Below are 23287 nucleotides of genomic sequence, written 5' to 3'. Positions count from 1 at the left end.
TGGTCTCAGATCCCAGGCCCCAGTCCTTCTGGGACTCATCCCTTTTACTGCCCCCCCCCCCCCCCGAATTCCAAGTTCTAATCCTGATTGGGATCAGAGTCTGAATCACAGTATCAACGAAGTGGCAATGAGGATGGTCAGGAGGGGCAGAAAGACCAGAGGCAGTCAAAGATAGACACTGGCAGGAACTGAGTCTTAGGAAAGGGAGGTTGCTCTAGCTGCATTCCTTACATACTCCATGAGGTCACCAACTGTGTCCAGTGCACTAGCATTGGACTTAGTACTGGGCAAGTATTTAAGACAGTTGTTGAACAAGGAATGAATGAATGACAATAACAGAGACAGACAAGTGTGACAAAGTATGAGAAGCAAGTTCGGGGTTAGTATCAAGGCAGTATAATGGATTTAATTTTAGACACATGGTGTTTAAAGGCTGTGATGCTTAGCAGGATTATCAAATATTTCCACCTTTTCTCTTGGGAGACATGAGGTAGACCAAACCTGCCCACACCCTGGGAGGCCTGATCGCATGACATGCAGTAGGCAGTGAACATGAGGAGAAACTTTAAGACAAATTGTGAGATATGCTACTTTCCCACGCCATAAGTGGAATATGCATCAAGCCAAATCTGGAATACCTCCAGTAGACCCAGAATGTATCTGCAACGTGATGGAGAAAAATAAGTCCCTGTTGCGTTAAGAAACTGACAAGTTGGAGTTGTTACTGCAGAATGACCTCTAGAAGGCTATATGGGTATGCTGGTAAAGAGGTCCAAGAGGATTGACATCTGAGAGTCAGGTTTTCTGGAGAGACTGCTACTGACGGCCAAGACCCCCTAGCTTGGCACTCGGTATGAACTGGAATGACAGAGGCTTGCTTCCTGCCCACTGCCAAATTCAGGCAACCAGCTGTGCTTCAGTGTGTGCCTAGCTCCCCTCCAGAAGGACGGTGCATTGGGCTCTCATATTGACCTATGTCAGGTATCCCTACCTGTGCCGCACGTGTGATTACCTGTGTTGTAGCCCCTTCCAAGGGCTGGCCAAGGACGGTGATTTTTCCACAGGTTTCCCAGGTACCAGTCACTCTGGTTCTCTACCAAGCCCAGGACCTGCTGACCTGTAATGTAAAACGCAGAGAAAACAATACCTTAGAAGGAAAGGCCAAGCCTGTTGGATCTCAGGCTGCTGAACACAGAACAGAATAATGGCAAATTATCATCACACAGTTCTCCTTTATTAGGGGTTTTTATTAAGTGCTAGGCCCCCACCTGAGTGCTTAGCTCACATTAACTATTTAATTCTCACAATCAGCTGTTTTTATTAGCTCCACTTTATAGGGAAGGCATGAAGGCCTAGACAGTTAATTAACTTGCCTAGGTCACCCAGTTATCTGTGAAACAGCCAGAATCCAAAACCACCCACCCATTTATGTATTCATTCTCTAATGCATTCATGGAACACATATTTATTGAGTGACATACTCTTCTCCAAGTATTCCCATTGTAATATGTAGGGAACTGAAAACGTTCCTAGAAAACAAAATTTAAGTATGAGTTTATTTTGATGCCCACAAACTTGAAATCATCACTAGTTTTTTCATAGTATGCATTTCCCACGAACTTTTTGAAGGTCCCCCCTTCATAGTTCCCACTGTATAATTATTTCCTGGTTTTCTGGGCACAGACTGAAGTTGTTTTCTTTTTTAAAAAAATTATTTTTGTTGTTAATATTATTTTAATTTGACCAAAGAGACACAGAAAGAGAGAAGGGGAAAGTGAGAAAGCAAGTTGTCAGGTCTGGGACTCGAACCACAGTCGGCCATGTGGGAGTCCACACCACCTGCCAGCTGCATGAAATTGCTTTCAGATAGTAGGGAGAAAGGAATTGTTGGGTTGTCGAAAAAGTCATGACACATTTTTACATAGGAAAAAAGAAAACTATGTCATAACTTTTCTGAAGATCTAATAGCTTTGTTTCATGAAATGAGAATCCATAGAGGAGAGACATCATATGAACACCTTTTATTTTAATTTTTTTCTTCTATGACAGAGAGACAAGAGAGGGAGAGATACAGACATACAGGCACCTCCAACAGGATCTTCAGACCATGATCCACCCCAGGCATAGCCACCTGGATCCCGAAGAACATGCATGCCCAGTGTACTCAGGGAAGTCCCAGGAAGCAAACCTGGGACCTTTCCCATGTGAGTCTAGTTGTATTACCATTGTACCATCACCTGCCCCCCACTTTGCACACCTTCTTACAGTGTTTTTGTTCTCACAGTCATTGTTTCCTCTCAAATATATTTATCTTGCATCGATACGTACACCATTTTCATCAGGTCAACGCTGGGTTGCTGTCTAGAGGAACAGCTGCTTCTCCGTGCCCAGTCTCTGGTACACTTGAGCATCTGAGGTGAGCCAATCTCGTAGTCACACCTCTTGAGGTATTGATGTCTCTGGGATGTGAGTTAGACTAAGTCTCTGCACCTTCTACCTGGCTTCCTTTAGAAAACCCCATGTGGTCTGAACATGGTTTGTCCCCACAGGGACTCATGTTGAAGCTTGGTCCCATTGCAGAAACACTGGGAGGTGGAACCTTCAAGAGACAGGGTCTAATAGGAGACTTCTGGGTCAATGAAGCATTGCCCTTGTGGGTGTATTGGTGCCATTCTCACTTTTGTGAGACTGGGTTCATTCTCCTGGGAATGGATTATTCTCATAGGAGTGGACTGTCATAAATCAAGCTCAGCTTCTCATGCGTGACTCTTTGCACAAGCCCACTTGCTCTTCCACTTCTCTGCCATGTTGTGACTGGAGGCTGAGCAGAGGCTAGCGCCATGTTCCTAGATTCCGCAGTCACCAGAACTGTGAGCTAAATTAACCTCTTTTCTTCAAAAATTACTGAGTCTCAGGTATTCTGTTACAACAACAGAAAATGGACTGAGATCTCCAGCATGCAATTTGGAGAAGGTACTGTCTTAGAATCATCATTGATATCATTTTACAGACCAGAAAACTGAGGCTCACAAAGGACCTGTGATTAACACAGCAGGTGATGGAGCTAGGCTATGAGCTTACATTTGTCTGGCATCCAGATTCTCTCCACTCTCTCAATCCATATTGCTTACTCTTTGTGTTTGTTTGTTTGTTTGTTTGAGAGCATGTGCGCTCACCAGAAAGAGACAGTGAGAGGGAAAGTGAAGAATCACTCCCTGCCCCCTGCCCTGTGGTGGGGGGATGGCCATGCTGCAATCCCTTCTTCTCTATTCTCCTCCTGCGATCTTGGGCATGCACGCATGCCTCACATGATTTTCAAGCCACCAGGTCCAGGTAGAATCACAGTTAGCCATGTGTAAGCCCAGCAACATAACTGCTATGCCATCTGCTGGTCCCATGATATTGCTTACTCTTAAACATTTGGAGGTAGAAATTATAAATATATATTATATGTGCAGAAAGGGAAACTGAGGCTTAGAGAATTTAAATAGCTTGCTAAAGGTCACACAGCTAATACTCATCATCTTCCACAGCTAAACGATGCTGCCCAGAGCTCAACTCCTTATATTGTTGGCCAATGTGAGAAATAAAGACCTTTCCGACCAAATGAAAGCCCAGCAGCACGTGAAGAAAACAGCAGTTCTGGAACACCATGCTGGGTGATAGAGAACCTCCTGGATATGATGACAGCTCTCTGAAATGATGGTGTGTGGGTTTGGTGTAATTTATTTGATCAATTTATCGAGCTCCTATCTAAATCATCACTCCAGCACACATACATAAATTAGAGGCATGGGAAAATATTACCACCCATTTTGCTATTGTATATGATCACATTCCAAACTTGCAGATTCTCTCAGAAAAACATATCACCAATTCAGGGAGTGCAAGAACCAATCAATTCCATGTGCAACGAGCCCGAGACATTACTGCAAAACAATTAGATCTGAAAGGCATGGAGCCCTTATCAGAGAAAGCTGCATGTTGACACAATGACCCAGTTAGAGATCTATTTAATAACCTCATGTTGAGGGTGGGACTCAAAGGCGAAGTGTGGTGTGATACTTGGGGGAGATGGTTCATAATTACTGATGACCCCAGATTGATATCACACTGTTTTTGGCATGATAAAGATGTTATATGCTCAGACAGACAAAAGAGAATGATCATTTATTGAATTTAGGGTGGCCATCTGAATTTTAGGTAAGGTCATCTTCAGGTTCCTGAAAGTCAAAATTCTGTATTGTGGCATCATCCCGTGTATTTTATTTTGCTTCCAGCTACTTCTTCATACACATTTTTTGTTAGCCACACTTCATTCCTATGGAATAAAAATGCAGTTTTGTTGCTTAGGTGCTCACCCCAAAATTGCTCATACTGCTCTCCCTTAGCAGGGATTGTCTGTCCTACACCAAATCCCACCTCTAACCCCTTCAAGGCCCATATCCAGTATGAAGCCTTCTATCAGTAACTTCAGGTCAAAATTATTATTTCATCTTCGCTGCCGCATTAGATGGATGAATCTCTCTTCAGTAATTCTAACTGGATGCTTTCCAGTAGCTGACTTACACTCTTTAAAGGACAAAGTGAGTAGTATTCAGGCATACCCCACCTCAGTTGTAACCACGTGAATTCACAACAGTCATAAGAGTTTGATACCAATAAGCCTAATGGCACAACCGGTAGCTAATTTAACTGCAGTGCTGGAAGCCACATGGCAACTGCTGGTTAAATTCCCCAGACTGGCTTGAAAACACACCAGGCCTATACTCCCATGCCCCATACCCAAGATCTTGATGAGCTAGAGGACCTGTCAAAGAAGTCCTAGCATGCTAGGACTCTATCAATGATGCTTCTCTGTCACTCCCAGTTCATCAGCCAGGTAGCACCTAAATCCTGGTCTCCAGAGGTCCAAGTCTCTCTCTCATGCATGTATGTTTCCTTTGCCTCTCTCTGTGAGCACACACACCCTCTAGCAATTTGGATTCCAAAACAAAACCAACCCACTCTCTAGGTAATTCAGATACATATTAAAGTTTGAGAATTTATGGCTGGAGTCTGGATGCTCTGCTTCAGTTAGGGGTGAGATTCCTCTGCAGGGCCACTGCACACATAAACTCGCTGGCATCTAATCCAACTCCTCAACCAGAGGAATTCAGGGGTGTTCTCCAGTCCTACACTTCTTGAGTAACGTAAAGTGATGAAGAAAAATGAACACTAGAACCAGACTGCCTGGGGTTAGAATCCTGGCTCCTCCATTTATTAGTTGTATTACCTGGACAAGTTACTTAACTTCTCCATGCCTGCTCCTTTACTGGTCTGAGAAGTGCAGTTAATACACAGTGCATATTTCAGAATCAGATTTTTTTTTCTTCTAGGCACAAGTTCATTTGTGGAAATGAAGCTTTGTTCTTTGCTTACTCAAACATGACCAAGAAGAATGCCTAGAAAATAGTAAAACCGGGCTGACTCCATGGCCTCCTGGTTAAGGCAGTTGAATCCCACATGGACCACCACGAAGTTCAAGTCCTGGATCCAGCAGCTTGAGAAACACACGAGGCACATGTGCATGAAAGCCCAAAATTCTGAAAGGAGGGAAAGATGGAGGATTGCAGGGTGGCCATCCCCATAAAGGGTGTTGTCTCCTCTCTCTCTCTCAAGTGAGCACAGACACCATCTAGAAACACGCACAATAAGAAGACAAAGGCCAAGGAAACAGAACGCTGTTCAGTAGGTATTTGCTGTGATGGTGACAGCCAGAACTCCTATCGTGGCCATGTGCTGGGCCTCTGGCCTCAACCATCTCCCCCTTCCTTAGCTGACCTGACTTTATCTAGATGTGGTTCAGCTTGATATCAATTGAAGGCTTGCTCTCTGCCAGATACCACACAAAATACTGAGGAATCAAAGACACATGAAATACAGTTCTTGCCCTAGAGGCAGCGAGAAGAGGTGACAGAACACAATTATGAAGCCGTGTGATACTTGCGTTGACAGAAGCACTGATTAAGTTGGAAGAATGGAGTGCGGGGAACGACCGTGTCTGTGGGGGAAGGTGGGTGATGCCCGTGGGTGCTGGAGGTCTTCCCGAGTCACCCACCCTGTCTCCTGCATCACAAAGTCCTCCTCTCCTTCCACACAGACCCCCAAACTCTCACGACTTCCCCAATAGTTTTCCTGATACAGGTGCTGTCTACACGCAAACTTCTGGAAAAGGGTCCACCTGAGTTCCCTGGTGACAGCATTTAGGAGACAGGACGTTTACAGCTCTGCCAACCCCAGCTCATCAGCCAGGTGGCATCTAAACCCTGGTCTCCAGAGGTCCGGGTCCACACCCTAGCCTTGATTATGCAAATACATCCTCAACCTGCCATCCATGAGGAAGCAGGATCCCAGGGGATTCCTCTCCGGAGGAGGGCACGGCTGCCACAGCGTGCCGACTCGCTCAGCATTCTGCACTGCCTGTCTTGTCTTCTTAGGAGTTATTACAATAAAACACCATGATGAACAGAAAAGGCTTTGTCATTGTTTTCCATGCTGGCCCCGTGGTTATGATTAAGTGCACTGTTCTCCGTCTTCCTTACTCTAGGCACAAGTTAACTTATGAAAATGAAGCTGTCTTCTTTGCTTATTCATACATCACCACTAACAGCCAGACAAGAGCGAACAAGCTTGCTATTCTGCCGGGGCCCTGGTGTTGGTGTCACCAGCCAGCAGACGGATGGCTCTGGGCTGGGAACTCCCCTCTCTCCCTCCTTCTGTAGCTTTTGGCTCAAAGCAGGGCTTTTGCTGTTCAGGAGGTAAGACTGGAACTGCAGAGAAGGTGATGCTTCCATGTGGCATGCAAAGGGCAGGCCAAGCATTTGTCCACTGGGTATGAAGAAGGTAGCATGATAAATTAGAAAGAGAAAGCTTTTTTTGGGACCAGCAGTTGGCATAATGGTTATGTCACTGGACTCCCATGTAGTCAACCACAGTTCAAGTCCCAGGCCAGGTAGCTTAAACTCACACTGGGCGTGTGTGCGTGCGTGTCCAAGATCCTGTGAGGAGAATGGAGGAGAAGGGATCATGGTGTGGCCATCCCCCGTAGGGGGTGATTTCTCACTTTCTGTTTCTCTGTCTTTCTGGAGAGTGCACATGCTGATTAAGTGCACTGTTCTCCGTCTTCCTTACTCTAGGCACAAGTTAACTTATGAAAATGAAGCTGTCTTCTTTGCTTATTCATACATCACCACTAACAGCCAGACAAGAGCGAACAAGCTTGCTATTCTGCCGGGGCCCTGGTGTTGGTGTCACCAGCCAGCAGACGGATGGCTCTGGGCTGGGAACTCCCCTCTCTCCCTCCTTCTGTAGCTTTTGGCTCAAAGCAGGGCTTTTGCTGTTCAGGAGGTAAGACTGGAACTGCAGAGAAGGTGATGCTTCCATGTGGCATGCAAAGGGCAGGCCAAGCATTTGTCCACTGGGTATGAAGAAGGTAGCATGATAAATTAGAAAGAGAAAGCTTTTTTTGGGACCAGCAGTTGGCATAATGGTTATGTCACTGGACTCCCATGTAGTCAACCACAGTTCAAGTCCCAGGCCAGGTAGCTTAAACTCACACTGGGCGTGTGTGCGTGCGTGTCCAAGATCCTGTGAGGAGAATGGAGGAGAAGGGATCATGGTGTGGCCATCCCCCGTAGGGGGTGATTTCTCACTTTCTGTTTCTCTGTCTTTCTGGAGAGTGCACATGCCCTGTAGCAAAAACCTCTCTCCTCCCCCCAAGAAAAAAAGAGAATGCATTTTTAAACGAAGCAAAATAAGGCCCTAGCCCAAGTTGGATATGGGTAAGTATAATAGTTGAGCTCCAGTTTCCTTAATAGAAAAGGTCAAGAATAAAATCTACTCTTACTCTAAGAATGGATATGCAGATTAAATCTTATATGCACAGTGCTTGCCTCATGGTAGATGCTCAACTAAAGGCACTTTTCTCGCTCCCTTTTGTGATGGCCGTTGTTGACAATGTTGAGGTTTTCCTATCCAAGCACTCATACTAGCTGCACAGACTACACTCTGCAAAATTTGACCTGCTATAACAGGGCCCTAAGAGAGGCAAGGGGATTCTAGACTGTACTTGGTCTTGGAGTCCACCTTACTTCATTAACTCTTAGGAAAATTAGTCTTAAACGTCTACCTTTCACTTCACAGTGAGCCTCATATTCTAACCTTTCAACTCCCCCATAACAGATGGAGCCCGGCGCTTTACTGGAAGTTATCGAGAACCTTGCTCAACTTTTGCACATGCCCAGCTCTAGTGAGAGGGAGGGAAAAGACTCCACCAGCCCCCTCCCTTATGACTGGCTGGGAGATTTTATCAGCTCCATTACGAAGCACACCCAGTTTCTAAATCAGGATCTAAGAATTACCTGACTGACTCCATTTGCTTCTGCTGCCTTGTTAACCACTGCTTATCTTTAAGCCCCTAGCAGAGAATGGAGGCCAACTGGCCTGCATGCCAGAAAGGAACAATGCCCCCAGTTATTGCCCCCAGTTCTCAGGTCTCCTGTGATCTCACCAAGAAAAATGACCTGGCCTCTTCCTCAGCATTGTTCCAAAGACAACAAATCACTTGCCCTTTGTATCTGTTGGATCATGGGGAAAATCATGTTCCATTTTTACATAGAAAAATACCTCATAACTTTGCCAATGACCCAATAAATGTACCCCTTCCCCCACGTATTCTGTATCCATCCAGGACAGTGGAAATTGTTACGGATGTGGGCTTCCCTCTCCCTGGTGCTGGCCTCACTGAATACATTCCTTTCCTTATTCCCCACGTTTTGTCTCTTTGTGGTGAGTGGCATGGACCTGACTTCTGGTGCTCTGAGCGAGTGTCCCTGCCCTTTCAGGTACCACTGTCACTTGCTCTTATCCCACTCTGTGGTTTTGGAGCCTTCAGCTTCTGTGACACCAGTCTCTTAAATCATCCCCTGGGGTGGGGGGTGGCCACACTGTAATCCCTTCTCCTCCATTCTCTTCTCGGGATTTTGGGCATACATGCACATGCACCTGACATGACTTTTAAGCCTCTGGGTCTGGGACTTGAACTGCAGTCTACTACGTGGGAGTCCAGTGACATAACCATTACATCACCTGCTGGTCCCCACAATCTTCTTTAAATAATAGCATGATCCCTGTCTTTCTGGTTGGTAGCATCAGGATCAAGATCTAACATGCCACCAAGGCAAGAAAACTCTGAATCAACTTTGACATCTCCCTCTGCTCATTCAATCTTCAGATTTTTTTTTTTTAACCTATGGAGTATTTCTCAAATCCATCTCTTCCCTTGTTCTACCATGCCTACACCATCCCCTCTGCCCCTCTCTTTTTCTCCTGGATTACCTGGCATATTTCCACCAATCGCCTTTCCCATGACATTTCGCACACCTAGTCTTAGAGCTATTGTGCAACTATACATTTGGTGATGTTGCTTCCTTGATTGAAAAGCTTAAATGTTCCTGGGTTTGGTTATGGTGTAGGTAGGTAAATGGATAAATGAATAAATGGATGAGTGAATAAAAAAATAAATCTTATCTACAACTCATTTTCGTAGCCCCTCAGGAACTGGTAAGGTCAATCTGAATGGAGTGGAAGTGGACAGGTACTAGTTAATCTCTCCAGGTGAGCACCAGGAAAGGATGCTTTTTGCTGTCTGTGCTGTCTAGTTTTCAGTGTTGTCTCCTTGTTTCCACCCTCGGGAAAGCTCCTGGGTACTCAGAGTGAGTCTGCCAATCACTGCTGCATATCAATCCAGCTGTGCTCATACCACCAGGTGAATATTAAGATGCTAAAACCAGAGGCTGTCCTGACTATCAGCAGAGAACCCAACAATGCTCTCCCAACCCCATATTTATTCTAATAAGCTGTTTTAAAATAGAAAAGCCTTTAATAGTACCACTCAATGCGTGCCTGAATACAGGATGTCTATAATAAGGAAAACATACAGTATCACATTACCGTTTACTAAACATCTTAAAAGGACTGCTCCATGGCCCCAGGTGCCCCTGGCTAGTCAGTGCGGGAGTAACAAAACATCTCCTGAGAAGAAGAACACAAAGGGCATTTAAACAACCCTGAACAGGCTGAAAAGGAGCTCCTGGACTTGCCTGTTTTGCAGCTCTTACTTCCGAAATTCAGTTCGAGCTTAATGCACTCTGGAATCACAAATTTAGATGAGTCCTGGGGAGCTTAGGACCATCTACTTTGACAGATAACAGATAACTTCTTTTTAAAAAAGAATTACTAATTTTAATTTCATTAATTATTATTATGAAATTCACCAGAGAGAAAGAGAGAAAGTGAGAAAGCAAGTTGCCAGGTCTGGGACTCAATCCATGGTTGGTCAAGTGGGAGTCCAGCCCCTTAAACACCATGCCACCTGCTGACCCCTGATAACAGATACGGGGAGGGAGGTATTTAAGAACACGGCAGTTGCACTCAAAACTCACTCTGCTGGTTATTTGGAAACACGTATTCTATCGTCACTGACGAGCTTTCTCACACTATGGTAATTATTTTATTATGCATTCCACTTGTTTACATGTGATCTTGTGTATGCACAAAGTAACGAAAACTGCAGAAGGTGGCGAATGCATTATCTCCCTAAATTTGATTATTACACACTGTATACATGCTTTGAAAAACCACACTGTACTCCACACGTGCCATGATCTCATACAAATAGAAATTACAAGAAAAATGATTAAAACACCCAGTACATGCAAGAGCTAAGATGTCAGTTCACTTGAAACTATTATTATTATTTTAGTTGTTTTGTCATAGGGCATGTGCACTCACTGGGGAGACAGAGAGGGAAAGTGAGAAGTCATTTCCCCCAGGGGGGTTGGCCATGTCACAATCCCTTCTCCTCCATTCTCCTCTTGGGATTTTGGGCACGCACGCACAGGCTGGCCTGAGTTTTAAGCCACTGGGTATGGGATTCAAACTGTGGTCTACTATGTGGGAGTCCAGTGACATAAACATTATACCATCTGCTGGTCCCCTTCTTCAAACTTTTAACATAATTCTCACCTGGTTCAAATTTGAGCTTTTCTACACTTGATAGGTGAACTTGAATAAACTCTTTGCTCCTCATCTTAAATAGTATTAATATCTACTTCATAGGACTTCACTGGAACTCTTAAGCAGGTTTACATATCTTGAGTTTATCTTGCCTGTCTTTCAGATAGAATCTGCATACTCCAATGAACTGTCACTCATTTCGACTCCCTGGGTTTCAGTTACTTGATGAAACCCCAGATTATTCACTGCTCTGCCCTGAATTCACCTGGAGAAAAATATCCCACCCTTCCTGACTTCCGCAGTTGAGTTCTCTTATAAGCAGAATTATAATCTGAGTCACTGCAGAAGGTAGACTGAGTCTGAATGAGTGAGGATTAAAGGAAGACAGATGTGCTTATTATAAGCAAAATCATCAGGGGCTATTAGAGAGCGTTCACCCAATCAGAAGTGAGCTGCCTTTGGAGGGAGACTTCTGGTCCCTGGAATGGTTTTAGAAGAGGCCTCATGATTCAGCCCTCACCCAGCAGGTATTTACTGAGTCCTACTCTGCACCTGGCTCTAGGCCCACTGCCACACATGTAGCGGTAAAGAAAATAGACCTAGAATCTGCCCTGGCCTCCCATGTCTTAAAATCTCTAGAAAGAGCTTCTCAAATGATTCGTTTACCATTTGCCACATCCAGTCTCCTCGGGTGATGTCTGGAATTTCTTTTTAAACAATGACCCCATTAATTCTGATGTACAGAAAAGTATGGGGGCCCTTGGCAGTGGGTGGTCACCTGCCAGGATGCTATGGGATTTCTGCATGGAACAGACTTAGATTTGATGACCTCATAGCTCCCTTGCAAGCTGAATGTGAGATCTCTTTATTCTAAGTCAATCAAGAATTTATTCAACATCCTATTCATATTCATGCAAGACAATCCCCATTCGGGTTCTTTTTCTACTTTTGCAGGGTATGTACGGAAAGTTACCCAGTGAGGGAAGCCTGGCTTTCTCAGGGTAACTCCCTCTCTGAATTTCTGGCCAGGCACTGGGATATGTGCTCTCCACGCATCATCTCAGAGGTACTTTACAGCAACCCAGCAGCAGTGGGCACCATGCTTACTTTTATCTTTCAGAAGGACAACTGAAGTTTGGTGATGTAGTTACTTGTCAAGGTCAGGTATTTAGGAACAGCAGAGCCTGGCTTACACTTCTGTCTGTTGCAAAAGCCCATGTTTTCATGCCTACACTTGTGGTTAGGCACAATCTGCATAGGATTTCTCTCCTCTGAGGAAGGGCCACAGCTGGCACCACCCTGGGAAAGGCTCCAAAGGACACAGAGAGGATGGGTAGAAAGACAGATCCAGGCGTAAGGGACCAGACCACCTGTTCGTGCCTGCACTACCACCTGGGGCTGCTGGCAGGAGTCCAGGTCACTTTGCAGAGTGCTCTAGTGTCCACTGGGACACTTTAATTTTCCTTCAGTATTAATCCCAGGGCACTGAGCCAAGTTTGCATGCCCTCCAGGAGCACCTAGGGAGAACAGAAAAGGAAAGCCCAAGACCAGAAAAGAACACATAATCCAATAAGGGTCCAGATAATGATTCTATTTGCCAAGATCCAGGCATAAGGCCCCCACCCTACTCCTAAGACATCTCTGAATGGACCGATGTTAACTTAATTTACAGTTTCAAAAACTCTTGCTCAATCTCCAATAATGATTTTTCTGTTCTTCTTTCTGTAGTCTTTAGAGATGAGAAAAACTAAAGAACAAAAACAGAACTGCCGGGCTCACTTCCAAGGCTGCTTTTTTCATACTGACGCTCAGCACACGCCGTTGTCACTGTCACCGCTCAGACGGGCCTCTGTTAGGGAAGTGCAGCTGGCCAGGGTCCAACTGCAACCTCTATCCATGGACTTTTTTTGGATTTCTCTCTCTTTCTTTCTTTCTTTTTTTCTTTTTTTTTTTTTTTAAGGCTATTTTATAGTGTTGTTGTTGTTGTTGTTACAGGGCACATGTGTTTGTGGGAGACAGAGAGATGGGCCATGCCATAGTCCTTCTCCTCCATTCTCTTGGGATTTGGGGCATGAACACACATGTGCGCAGCATGTTTCTCAAGTCACTGGGTCCAGGACTCGAGCCACAGTTAGCCATGAGAGGTCCCGCCACCTTAACCTCCACACACCTGCTGGCCCAGAGTGATCTTTTTAAAAACATTATTTGTTGGCATCTTTCAGGTACTGCATCACAGACACTCCTTTGACTCACTATTCATGGTTCTGAAGAGAAACTGCCATCTTTTTTTTTTTTTTTTTCTGTTAGGTTCTTTCAATAGGGTGTGTGCAGTAGCCAGACAGCGACAGAAAGAGGCAAAGTGAGAAATCACTTCACTTCCGGGGGGGACTGCCATATCACAATCCCTTTTCCTCCACTCTTCCTCTCAACACCCTGGACACGCTTGCACAAATGCCTGGTAGGAATTTTTTTTTAAATTTTTGCCATAAGAAACGTGTGAAGGCTGGAAAGAGAGACAGAAAGAGGAGAAGTGAGAAATCATAGCCCAGTGGAGGTAACCGGCCGTAATTCCTTCTCCTTTACATTCCTCTCAGGGATTTGGGCACACACTCACATGTGCCTGGCGTGATTTTCAAGCCATCAGGTCCAGGACTTGAATGCGAAAGTCTAGCACCTTAACCACCATGCTGCCTGCTATTTTTCCTGCTAAAGTTGCAGTAAAAGCACTTATTGGTAGGATGATGAGGCTAACATTTAAGTTTTGGCTTTTTGAATTACTAGCTATGTAACTGGGGCCAAACTACTTTATTTTTAAACTTAATTTTTATTTTGTGGTAATTGATGATCATAAAATTCATGCTATTTCTATCATAAGGCTGTTCGGAATGAAATGAAATATTATAAATGATAAAATACTATTTAATTTTGGTGAAGTATGATCATTATTACCAACAAAATTTTTGGTCTTAAGTAGTTATTTAATTTTCATCTGTTACAGCATTTCTGAGATTACAGCATCATAACTATTGATACCCCACAGAGGCCAGACATTACACAAACATTCTCTAAAGCAGCCTGCAAGGAGGACATTGCCAGCAGAAGCCTTGCATGGAGGAGAAACAATCTTTTTTTTTTTTTTTTTTTTTGAGAGGTTTTTGCTATAGGGCGCTTGCACTCGCCAGACAGACAGAGAGAGACAGAGAGACAGAAAGCGAGACATCACCCCCAGGGGGGATGGTCACGCCACAATCCCTTCTCCTCCATTCTCCTCTCGGGATCTTGGGCACGCACACACATGCGCCTGGTGTGAGTTTTAAGCCACCGGGTCCGGGACGTGAACCGTGGTCGACTACGTGGGAGTCCAGTGACATAGCCATTACGCTAACTGCTGGTTCCCGAAGAGAAACAATCTTAAACTTAAACCACAATATCTTTACATTCTTGAGACTGATCCTTGGGCACATTATACATGGGGTCTTCCAAAAGGTCATGGGAAAATACATGTTTTGAAAAAAAAGTATGTACACATTTCAAAATTTTCTGCAGCAAAATAAAGTCACCCTTCAACTCCATTTCCCATGAACTTTCTTAAGTCCCCTTGTGGAAATGTAGCAATGCTGGCTGAGTGAAGGAGCATGAGGACGAAATTTCAAAACAGAAAATACCAAAAGGACAAAGGCATATTGGCTTGTTTCCTCTCAGTGTAGGTTAATGAAAAGTCCCTATTTCAAAGATCTCTGCCATTATCCTGAGAAAAGTCATTTATCCTTCAACAAATATTTATTGACTACATATTAGGTGGTGTGGTGGTTAAGGCGCTAGACTCCAACATGGCTGACCATGGAATGAGTCCTGGACCTGGCAGCTTACTTTCTCACTTTCCCCTTTTCTGTCTCTCTGGTGAGTGTGCCCTATAGCAAATGAGAATTCACACACACACACAAAATAAAAAGTAAGTAAATATTTCTCAGAAAAAGAAGAATACAAATTAGAGCTTGGCACCACATTGGCAGTGGGCTTGCACTGGTGGGTGGCTTCCCAGAGGGTCCCTTTCCTCTGTCTTAGGTGTCATAGTCTCTGCCATGATAAAGTACCACAACCTAGGGGGCTTATGCAACAGAAAGTGGTTTTCTCCGAGTTGTGGAGGCTGAAAGTACAAGACCGAGGTGTGGCAGGGATAGTGCCTCCTGCGGCCTTTCTTCTTATCCTATAGATGGTCATCCATCCTGGCTTGCGGGACAAATCGGGCAGGGAACTCGAGCGAGGGGGCGGAGGTCTGGAACCGGCGCAGCGTCTCAGCACGGGAGCGAAAGAAGTATCACAGCTCACACAGTGTCACAGCTCTTGATGGTATGAAGGTTTCGCTCGTTTATTGAGGGCCAGAGCACTTTCTTATATACACAAGGCAGAGGGAGGTAGGCGGGGTTTACAGCGGACCTAATTGAGGACCTGTCAGTTCTGTCTGAAACAGGAGGTCTGCGTTCCTGGTGTATGTGTCAAGGTCACACTGGCCATTTTAAGCAGTGAAGGTCATGGCAGCCATTTTGATGTGGGCGGCTCCTTGAACTCGCTTATGAAAACTTGTTACACTACACTTAATGTGGGTGAATTCGTGATATTTTATTCTACTTCAATTAAGTTGGCGGAGATGGCGCGACAGACTGAGTGTCCCAAACTGAGCTCTGTTTCACCTCTCTACCTCTCTTCCCCAGGTTGGGAAATAGCAGTTGAGTCTCTCCATCTTTCTAGCTGCTTAGACCTGAAACTGTGCAGAGAACTGTTCTGATGAACTAAAGTATTCTTTCTTTCATTGTTATTAAAGATATTTACTTATTTTTTCCATGAGTCAGACAGACATCTGGAGATAGTAAGAAAGTGTGACCAACAGGGTCTCCAAGCCACATCCCCCTGCATCACAGCCAGCCCTGGATCATGGCACATGTGAGTCTGGCATGTTCCGGGGTAGGAACTTAGAACTGTCCAATGTGGGTCAGACATGCGGAGCCCTGTGTTACCACTGTTCCACCATCTAGTCCCATGGAGATGATGCCTTTTTTTTTTTTTTTTAAAGTTGATCTACTTCTTCTGTGACACACACACAAACTCCCAATGGGGTCCTTATGCTGTAATCTACCCCTAAGCTCAGCCAGCCTGGATAATGGGCATGTGAACATGCTTGGCTTGAACAGGGAGACTTTAGGATACAAACCTGGGACCTTGCCCAGTGGGTTCAGCATCACAGAACATCACACTATCTCTGACTCACTGTGGCTATCTGGAAGTTTACTTACCCCCCTCCCCCAGAGAGATTTTTACTATTGGGCATGTGCACTCACCAGAGAGACAGACAGAGACAGAGAGACAGAAAGCAAGAAATCACCACACAGGGGGGACATGATGCAATCCGTTTTCTTCCATTTACCTCTCAGGATTTTGGGCATGCATGTACACACACCCAGTGTGTTTCAAGTCACTGGGTCTGGGACTCAAACCATGGTTGGCCATGTGGAAGTCCAGCACTTTAATCACTACTACCTGTTGGTCCCTCCCGGAAGTTTGATTACACTCTTTTTTGGTCAATCTACTTCTCTAAACCCTAGCTCTAGGCAACCACTGATTTTCTTTCTTTCACTACAGTTTAGCCCTTCCTAAAATTTTACATAATTAGAATTACAATGATATAGCACATAGTTTTTTGTGTCTTCTTGGACTTAGAATAATGGTTTTGAAATCTACCCAAGTCATTATGTGCATTAATACTGCATTCCTCTTAATTGCTGAGTGGTATTCCAAAGTATGAATATACTCTAATTTAAGTGGAATCAAGAGTTCTGTTTTCCCCACTGTAAGCCTGAGATCCGAGCTGTAGATTGACTGTTATTGGAACATAAATTGTGCTTCAAAGCATGAGCTTATTTAAAGGAGGGGCTGATGGAGAAGGCAGAGTGCTGGGCCCCAACAGTTAGCAGTTGGGCAGAGGAAGATGAGAAGCCAGGAAAAGTGTCTTCTGGATGGGAATGTGCACAGCCCCCTGCTGGTAACAGCTACTGTGGTATTTATGTGCTGTAGGGACCAATGAGGAATCTAAAGGTGAAGGTATTAGACTATGAATGCATCAAATCTGTCTACATCTAAAATTTGCAACTGGACTGGTTCTGTAGCCTGGTGGCTTAGGAATGTTGGAACCCACATGACCAATTCCACTGTTCAAATTCCAGTTCCAGTGGCTTGAAAAACATGCTGGTGTGTGTGTGTCCATTCATCCTACAATTCCAAAAGGACAAGGAAATGGAGAAGGAACTGCCAGAGGGTATATGTACTCTCTGGAGAAGAAGAGAGAGAGACAAAGTAAGAAATCATTCCCCCCCCCCCACTCTTTGCAGGATGGTCATGCTGCAATCCCTTCTCTTTCATTTTCCCTCCTATCAGATTTTGGGTGAGTATGCACACATGCATGGCCAGCGTATTTTTCTTTACTTTACACTTTTAAAAATGTTTTTGCCATAGGGTGTGAGCATTGTTAAAGAGAGACAGTGAGAGGAAAAGTGAGAAATCACCTCCTAGGGCGATGGTCATACTGCAATCCTTTCTCCTCCTGTGATTTTGAGCATAGATACACACATGCCTGGCATGAGTTTCAAGCTGCCAGATCTGGGATTCGAACCAGGGTCGGCCATATGGAAGTTCAGCACTTTAACCACTATACTTTAACCACTTTAACCACTCAGCATATCTTCCAAGGCACTGGGTCCAGAACTGGAACCACTCAGTTGGCCATGTGGAATCCAGCCACCTTAACCAACACACTACCAACTGGCCTTTCTCCATTTTTCTTTCTCTCTCTGGTGAGTGCACATGCCCTCTGACTGCTGCTTAAATAAAATTTTCAATCAATCAGTCTGACTGCAAAGCCCATATTTATTGCCAGTTCATCACAACTGCCACCACTGATTATGCATCTTGGGTGAGATTCATAATTGGCTTCCTTAGCATCCTCACTGAAAAACCAAGGTTTAGATATTTTCTCATCAATGCTGGGTTGCATTGCTGGTATATAAGTGTCCTTCCCCATGAAACATCATGCTGGCTAGCTTGGCCCACATCTGAAGGGAAGTAGAGCCCCAATCCATGCTCCTCATTGCAGGGCCCAAGGGTAACTGCTCATGCAAGAGGACTGGTCCTGCACACCCAGGAACTACTTCTTGTGTCAGGGGAAACTTGCAGAGCAAGGGCGAGACCTTTGCACTCTTTAGAAAACCTGGTGCAGCATTACCACCCAGGAACCAAAGCTGCAAGTGTCTGCAGGATATCCTGGACCAACTTGCAACAATGAAGGGAAAATGGAGTCTGCATAGGGAAGAATGCGTTGCAATTGATTGACAGTCGACTGCCAAGGTTCCCTTTCTTCTCGGGAGTGTTTGTACAGTAGCTGACGCACAGGGCAGGCAGAAGCGCACTAGGACCAATTGTGTAGTAAGTCGACACGTTTCTGTTTCCACCAATCAGGTTGTGTGCTTACTAAGAGTGGGTTGGGGCTATTCTCAAACCTCTTTATGCCAGTTCTTGTTATTGTTACAATTACATACTCTAAGTAAATATTATGTAAATATTTTAATTAGGAGTGTGGAAAGAGAGTCGCTTCTTTGAACTCCAAGTTGAATTCTTTACAAAGAGTCAACAAGGACTAGCTACTAAAAATTGCTGTTGCATTAGACAACTGGGAAAGGTAGTACAAAGTGGAGTCTGACTTCACATTCTTGTGCTTGAAGAGTGACTCTGACCACTAATTCTGCTTTAAAGAATGGAAATTAGGGGACCAGCAGTTAGCGTAAAGGCTATGTCGCTGGACCCCCATGTAGTCGACCGTGGTTCGCATCCCGGACCCGGTGGCTTAAACTGACGCCGGGCGCATGTGCGTGCGTGCCCAAGATCCCGAGAGGAGAATGGAGGAGAAGGGATTGCGGCGTGGCCATTCCCCCTGGGGGGTGATTTCTCGCTTTCTGTCTCTCTGTCTGTCTCTGTCTGTCTGGCGAGTGCACGCACCCTATAGCTAAAAACCTCTCCAAAAAAAAATAAAAAGAATGGAAATTAGGAATTGCATTAGGGTTGCAGACTTTGCGAGAAATGCAACGCCTAACTCCAATGAGTGGACTCTAGTCAGAAGAAGCACCTCCACTCACAGAGTCATTGCCAGCTCTTGGCAATATGAGCAACTGTGATGGACAGCGTTAGTAATGAGCAACTAGAGGCCTGAGTTCGAGGCTGGGTCCAGTTGTTTTGAGACCTGGACCTCCACTTTTGTGATATAAGATGATTTTCACAAAATAATCTGCAAAACCCCTTTGAGATGACAGTCCAGTATTCTATGGCTGCCAACTGTTACAACGCTGCTAAAGATCTTGACATAATCACCAATCTCAAATGTACCAAAGTCCCCTCTATGACCTATGAACACAGACCTCTCTTACTGAATCAATACACTCCACTTTGGGGAGGAGGTTTGTTTGTTTTGTTTTGTTTATGGAGAGAGATTTTTTGCTATAGGGGACATGTGCTTGCCAGAAAGACAAAAAGTGAGAAATTACCCCCTAGGGGGAATGGCCACAATGCTATCCCTTATCCATTTTCTTGGGATTTGGGGCATGCATGGACATGTGCCTGGCATGAGTTTTAAACTGTTAGGTCTGGGACTTGAACTTCAGGTGCCCACTTGGGAGTTCAGCGACATAACCATTACGCCATCTACTGATCCTTAATGTCTTAATTCTGAAGCAAAATTTTTGGTTTGCCTGTGGCTTCTCAATCTACAAAGCATCAAAGCGTGGAACAATCCTAGACACTTTTATAGAGTTCTTTTTTGCCTTTGTGCCTGATCCTTTCCACTTCAATTAACTTTCTGTTGAAGTGTCACTGAATGAAAGGCACTACAGAAATGGTAGAACCTGCTATAAATGCAACCTTTTAGCTCCTGAGAGATTCTAATTCCATTTCACTTAGGCAATCTTTGACTGACGGTGACCCAGAAACTTAGGTGTAAAGCTCCTCATGATGAAATCATCTCAAAGCACTTGTTCGTGGGGGCAGCTACAGCTCTGAGCTGATAAAACTCAACATGCCTTCTGTCACCTTTTGTAGAGTTGGAAGAATGTGCCAGGTGTGAATGAAGAAGCTGAGGCATGATGCAGAGACAGACCTGGACTGAAAACTGTAGATCTTATCAAGTCACATAATTTCTGCAACTCATAAAACCCAGGTTCCAGAAGCTCCTTTCTTGTACACTTGCGATTTGGGAATTTCATGGCTAGTACTAAAGCTAGGTTTTAGGATAAACATGTCAACTTTTTCTCCCACTAACAAATGGCAGTTACTAATATAGCATCATTAAAAATTTAAGAATGGGGGCTAGCAGGTGGCACAGTGGTTAAGGTGCTTGACTCCCACATGACTGATTCTGCAATCTGAGTCCTGGACCAGGGGCTTGAAATCATGCCGTGAGTGTGTGTGTGTGTGTGTGTGTGTGTGTGTGTGTGTGTGTGTGTACACCCAAAATCCCAAGAGGAAATGGAGTAGAAGGGACTGTGAGGTGGCCATCCCTCCTGAGGCATGACTTCTCACTTTCCTCTCTCCGTCTTTATCTTTCTCTGATAGGACATATACCTGATAGCAATTTAAAACAATTTTTTTTTTAAGAATAAATATACCTGGCACCAGCAGATGGCATAATGGTTATGTCACTAAACTCCCATGTAGTCAACCATAGTTTGAGTCCTAGACCCAGAGGCTTAAAACTCATGCCAGGTGCATGTGCGTGTGTGCCCAAGATCCCGAGAGGAGAAAGGAGGAGAAGGGATTGCGGCATGGCCATTCCCCCCGGGGAGTGATTTCTAACTCTTTGTCTCTCTGTCTCTCTCTACCTCCCTGGCAATCACACATGCCCTATAGCAAAAATCTCTCTCTACAACAAAAAGAACAAATAGACCTAAGCATGTACCCAATAATGACTTTCCTGAATGCATTTTATAGTCTTTAAGTCAATAAACATTTAATGAAAATCATGAAGTTGAATGAATGATTCTTGTTAAATAAAAATTAAGATTCATTGCTGCCTTGAACACATTACAAATAAGTACAGAACATATTTATACACATAAGCGGCACATGGTGATGCTGAGTGTATATTTTTTAATGCTTTTTTTTTTTTTTAAAGGAGAAATGTCTGCTTATGGGCCTGTGTGCTTGCCAGAGACACAGAGACAGAAAGTTGTGTGTGCTTGCTGGAGACACAGAGAGAGAGAGAAAGTGAGAAACTACTCGCGGGGGGATAGCCACCTCTCAATCCCCTCTCCTCCATTCTCCTGTCTGGATTTTGGGCACACACACAGACACCCAGCATGAGTTTCAAGCTGCCAGATCTGGGACTCAAACTGTGGTTGACCATGTTAGTCCAGTGCCTTAACCACTACACCACCTGCTGGCCCCTATCCCTTAATACTTTTAAGAACCACAAGAACAATGGGAAAATAATAAACAGAAATGTCCATTAGACACTGGACATGGTACAAGAGATTTAAGATATATTGCTCCACTTAAGTCTGCCAGAAGCCTTAGAGGGTACATATTATCACCTTCTGTTTAATAGAAAAGGAAACAGGCTCAGAGAAATTGAAGGCACTTGCCTACTATCATGCTGATAATAAGTTATAGAGCTGAAATTCTAACTAGCTCTTTCTGACTCCAAATGTGCATGCCTCATGCACGGTTTAACATTTCCTCTTACAGCGAATGTAGGGATATGGTCCATAAATGAAGTCTTTTATAGGCTAGTGAAAAAAGAAAATTAAACAGAGCTCTTTCTACTTTGGGTTTGGTATAGCTTGGGGTCATCCCACCTTCTGAGAGCTGAATCCTGCATAGAACACCCCTTGCCAGCTTTTCTCTGACTTTCATGCTACACCTACCAGCCCAGACAGCCCGTGTCACCCCCTCAGTAGCACCAGAGAACAATTACGTGGATTCTTGCTCTAAGCTGGTCCTTGGCAGCTCTAAGTCTATGCAGTGGGCAGACACTGGATGCGCATTAATCAGTGTCAGAACCTTCACTGCAAAGCAGGCCACTGCCCATGACCTTGCTACACAAATACTGAAATGATGGCTGCCTTTGGGCTATCCCTGGAGGTCTATAAACACCAGTGTGATGCTGCTATTGGGGGATGCTTTCATACCACAGAAGCTAACTGGAGCAGTAGGACGATGGGGGTAGGAGGTTTAAAAAGGGCAAAATGCAACTTTCTCCTCTCTAAAGTCTCCGCAGACATCATTCTCCCACTGAGCTTCCTCTGTGTCTGGACCACATCTTCATTATCATAATTATCTTTTAGCCACAGCAGACATCAGGATCCTCTGAGGAGGTTTGGGGAAAAAAAATGCATGTACCTGGCCACCATCTCTGGAGAGTCTAAATTTGCTAATTTCCTAACTCTGGGTTGGACTAGGGAATTCGTATTTTGAGAGAGTTCCCTGGGTACTACAGTATCTGACACTATGGAAAATAATAAATCCTGAGAAATAAAACCTTGGCATGAAAAAAACTAAAAATATTGGATCAAAAAACAACCTATGTATATATACATATACGTTGTATGTGTATAAAAGGAACCAACAAGTAGGCAAGAACATAAAACAAATCCTCAGTCAATAAAGACTCTTGATAATAACACAAATCCTAAGAGGTAAGTAAGCTGAAGGCAGTCCCTGCACTGGGGAAGCTGCCTATCGCTAGTGGCATTAACCATTGGTTTTAAGGGGATAAAAAGAACAGAAGACAAAGATCAGGACTACACAAGAGCATCCTGGAGAAAAAGCATAAACACAGAATTTATCCACCCTTCGTCAAAGTCCCACCCTTGGGGCAGACTCTGTCATTTGATATAAAGTGGACAAATATGGAAGATTTAATGCTAAGTGAAGCAAGCCAGACTGTGAAACACAGGCATTGTATGCCCTCGCTTAATATATACCAAATGTCTCCGTTTTATGGCAGAAATGGAAAGACTGAAGGTATAATAGTAGGGAGGCCAACTGTAGACACTGGAGACAGTATGTGAGGGGCAATAGAGAGCAAGAGGAAAGGGATCAAAGAATGAAACAAACAAAACATTCAATAGACACAAAAATGAAGCTATCTGTTGATAATGTATACAGTAATGTCACTGACTTGACTAAAATGCAC

General features: G+C 44.4%; 1 protein-coding gene across 6 annotated transcripts in view; it reads right to left on the bottom strand.

Moving 5' to 3' along the window:
• LARGE1 (LARGE xylosyl- and glucuronyltransferase 1) overlaps positions 1-23287 on the bottom strand; it is a 662422-nt gene that overhangs the window by 151417 nt on the left and 487718 nt on the right. For all 6 annotated transcript variants that reach the window (XM_027769037.1, XM_006170333.2, XM_027769041.1 and 3 more), the window contains one exon: positions 1013-1117. In XM_027769037.1, the coding sequence (XP_027624838.1) occupies positions 1013-1117 (105 nt within the window). The remainder of the gene's footprint in view (positions 1-1012; positions 1118-23287) is intronic.

Source organism: Tupaia chinensis, unplaced genomic scaffold, assembly GCF_000334495.1.
Source record: "Tupaia chinensis unplaced genomic scaffold, TupChi_1.0 Scaffold148234_1, whole genome shotgun sequence".
Classification (NCBI taxonomy): domain Eukaryota; kingdom Metazoa; phylum Chordata; class Mammalia; order Scandentia; family Tupaiidae; genus Tupaia; species Tupaia belangeri.
The sequence above is the reverse complement of the archived record's forward strand: the minus strand, read 5'-3'. Positions and strand labels throughout refer to the sequence as shown.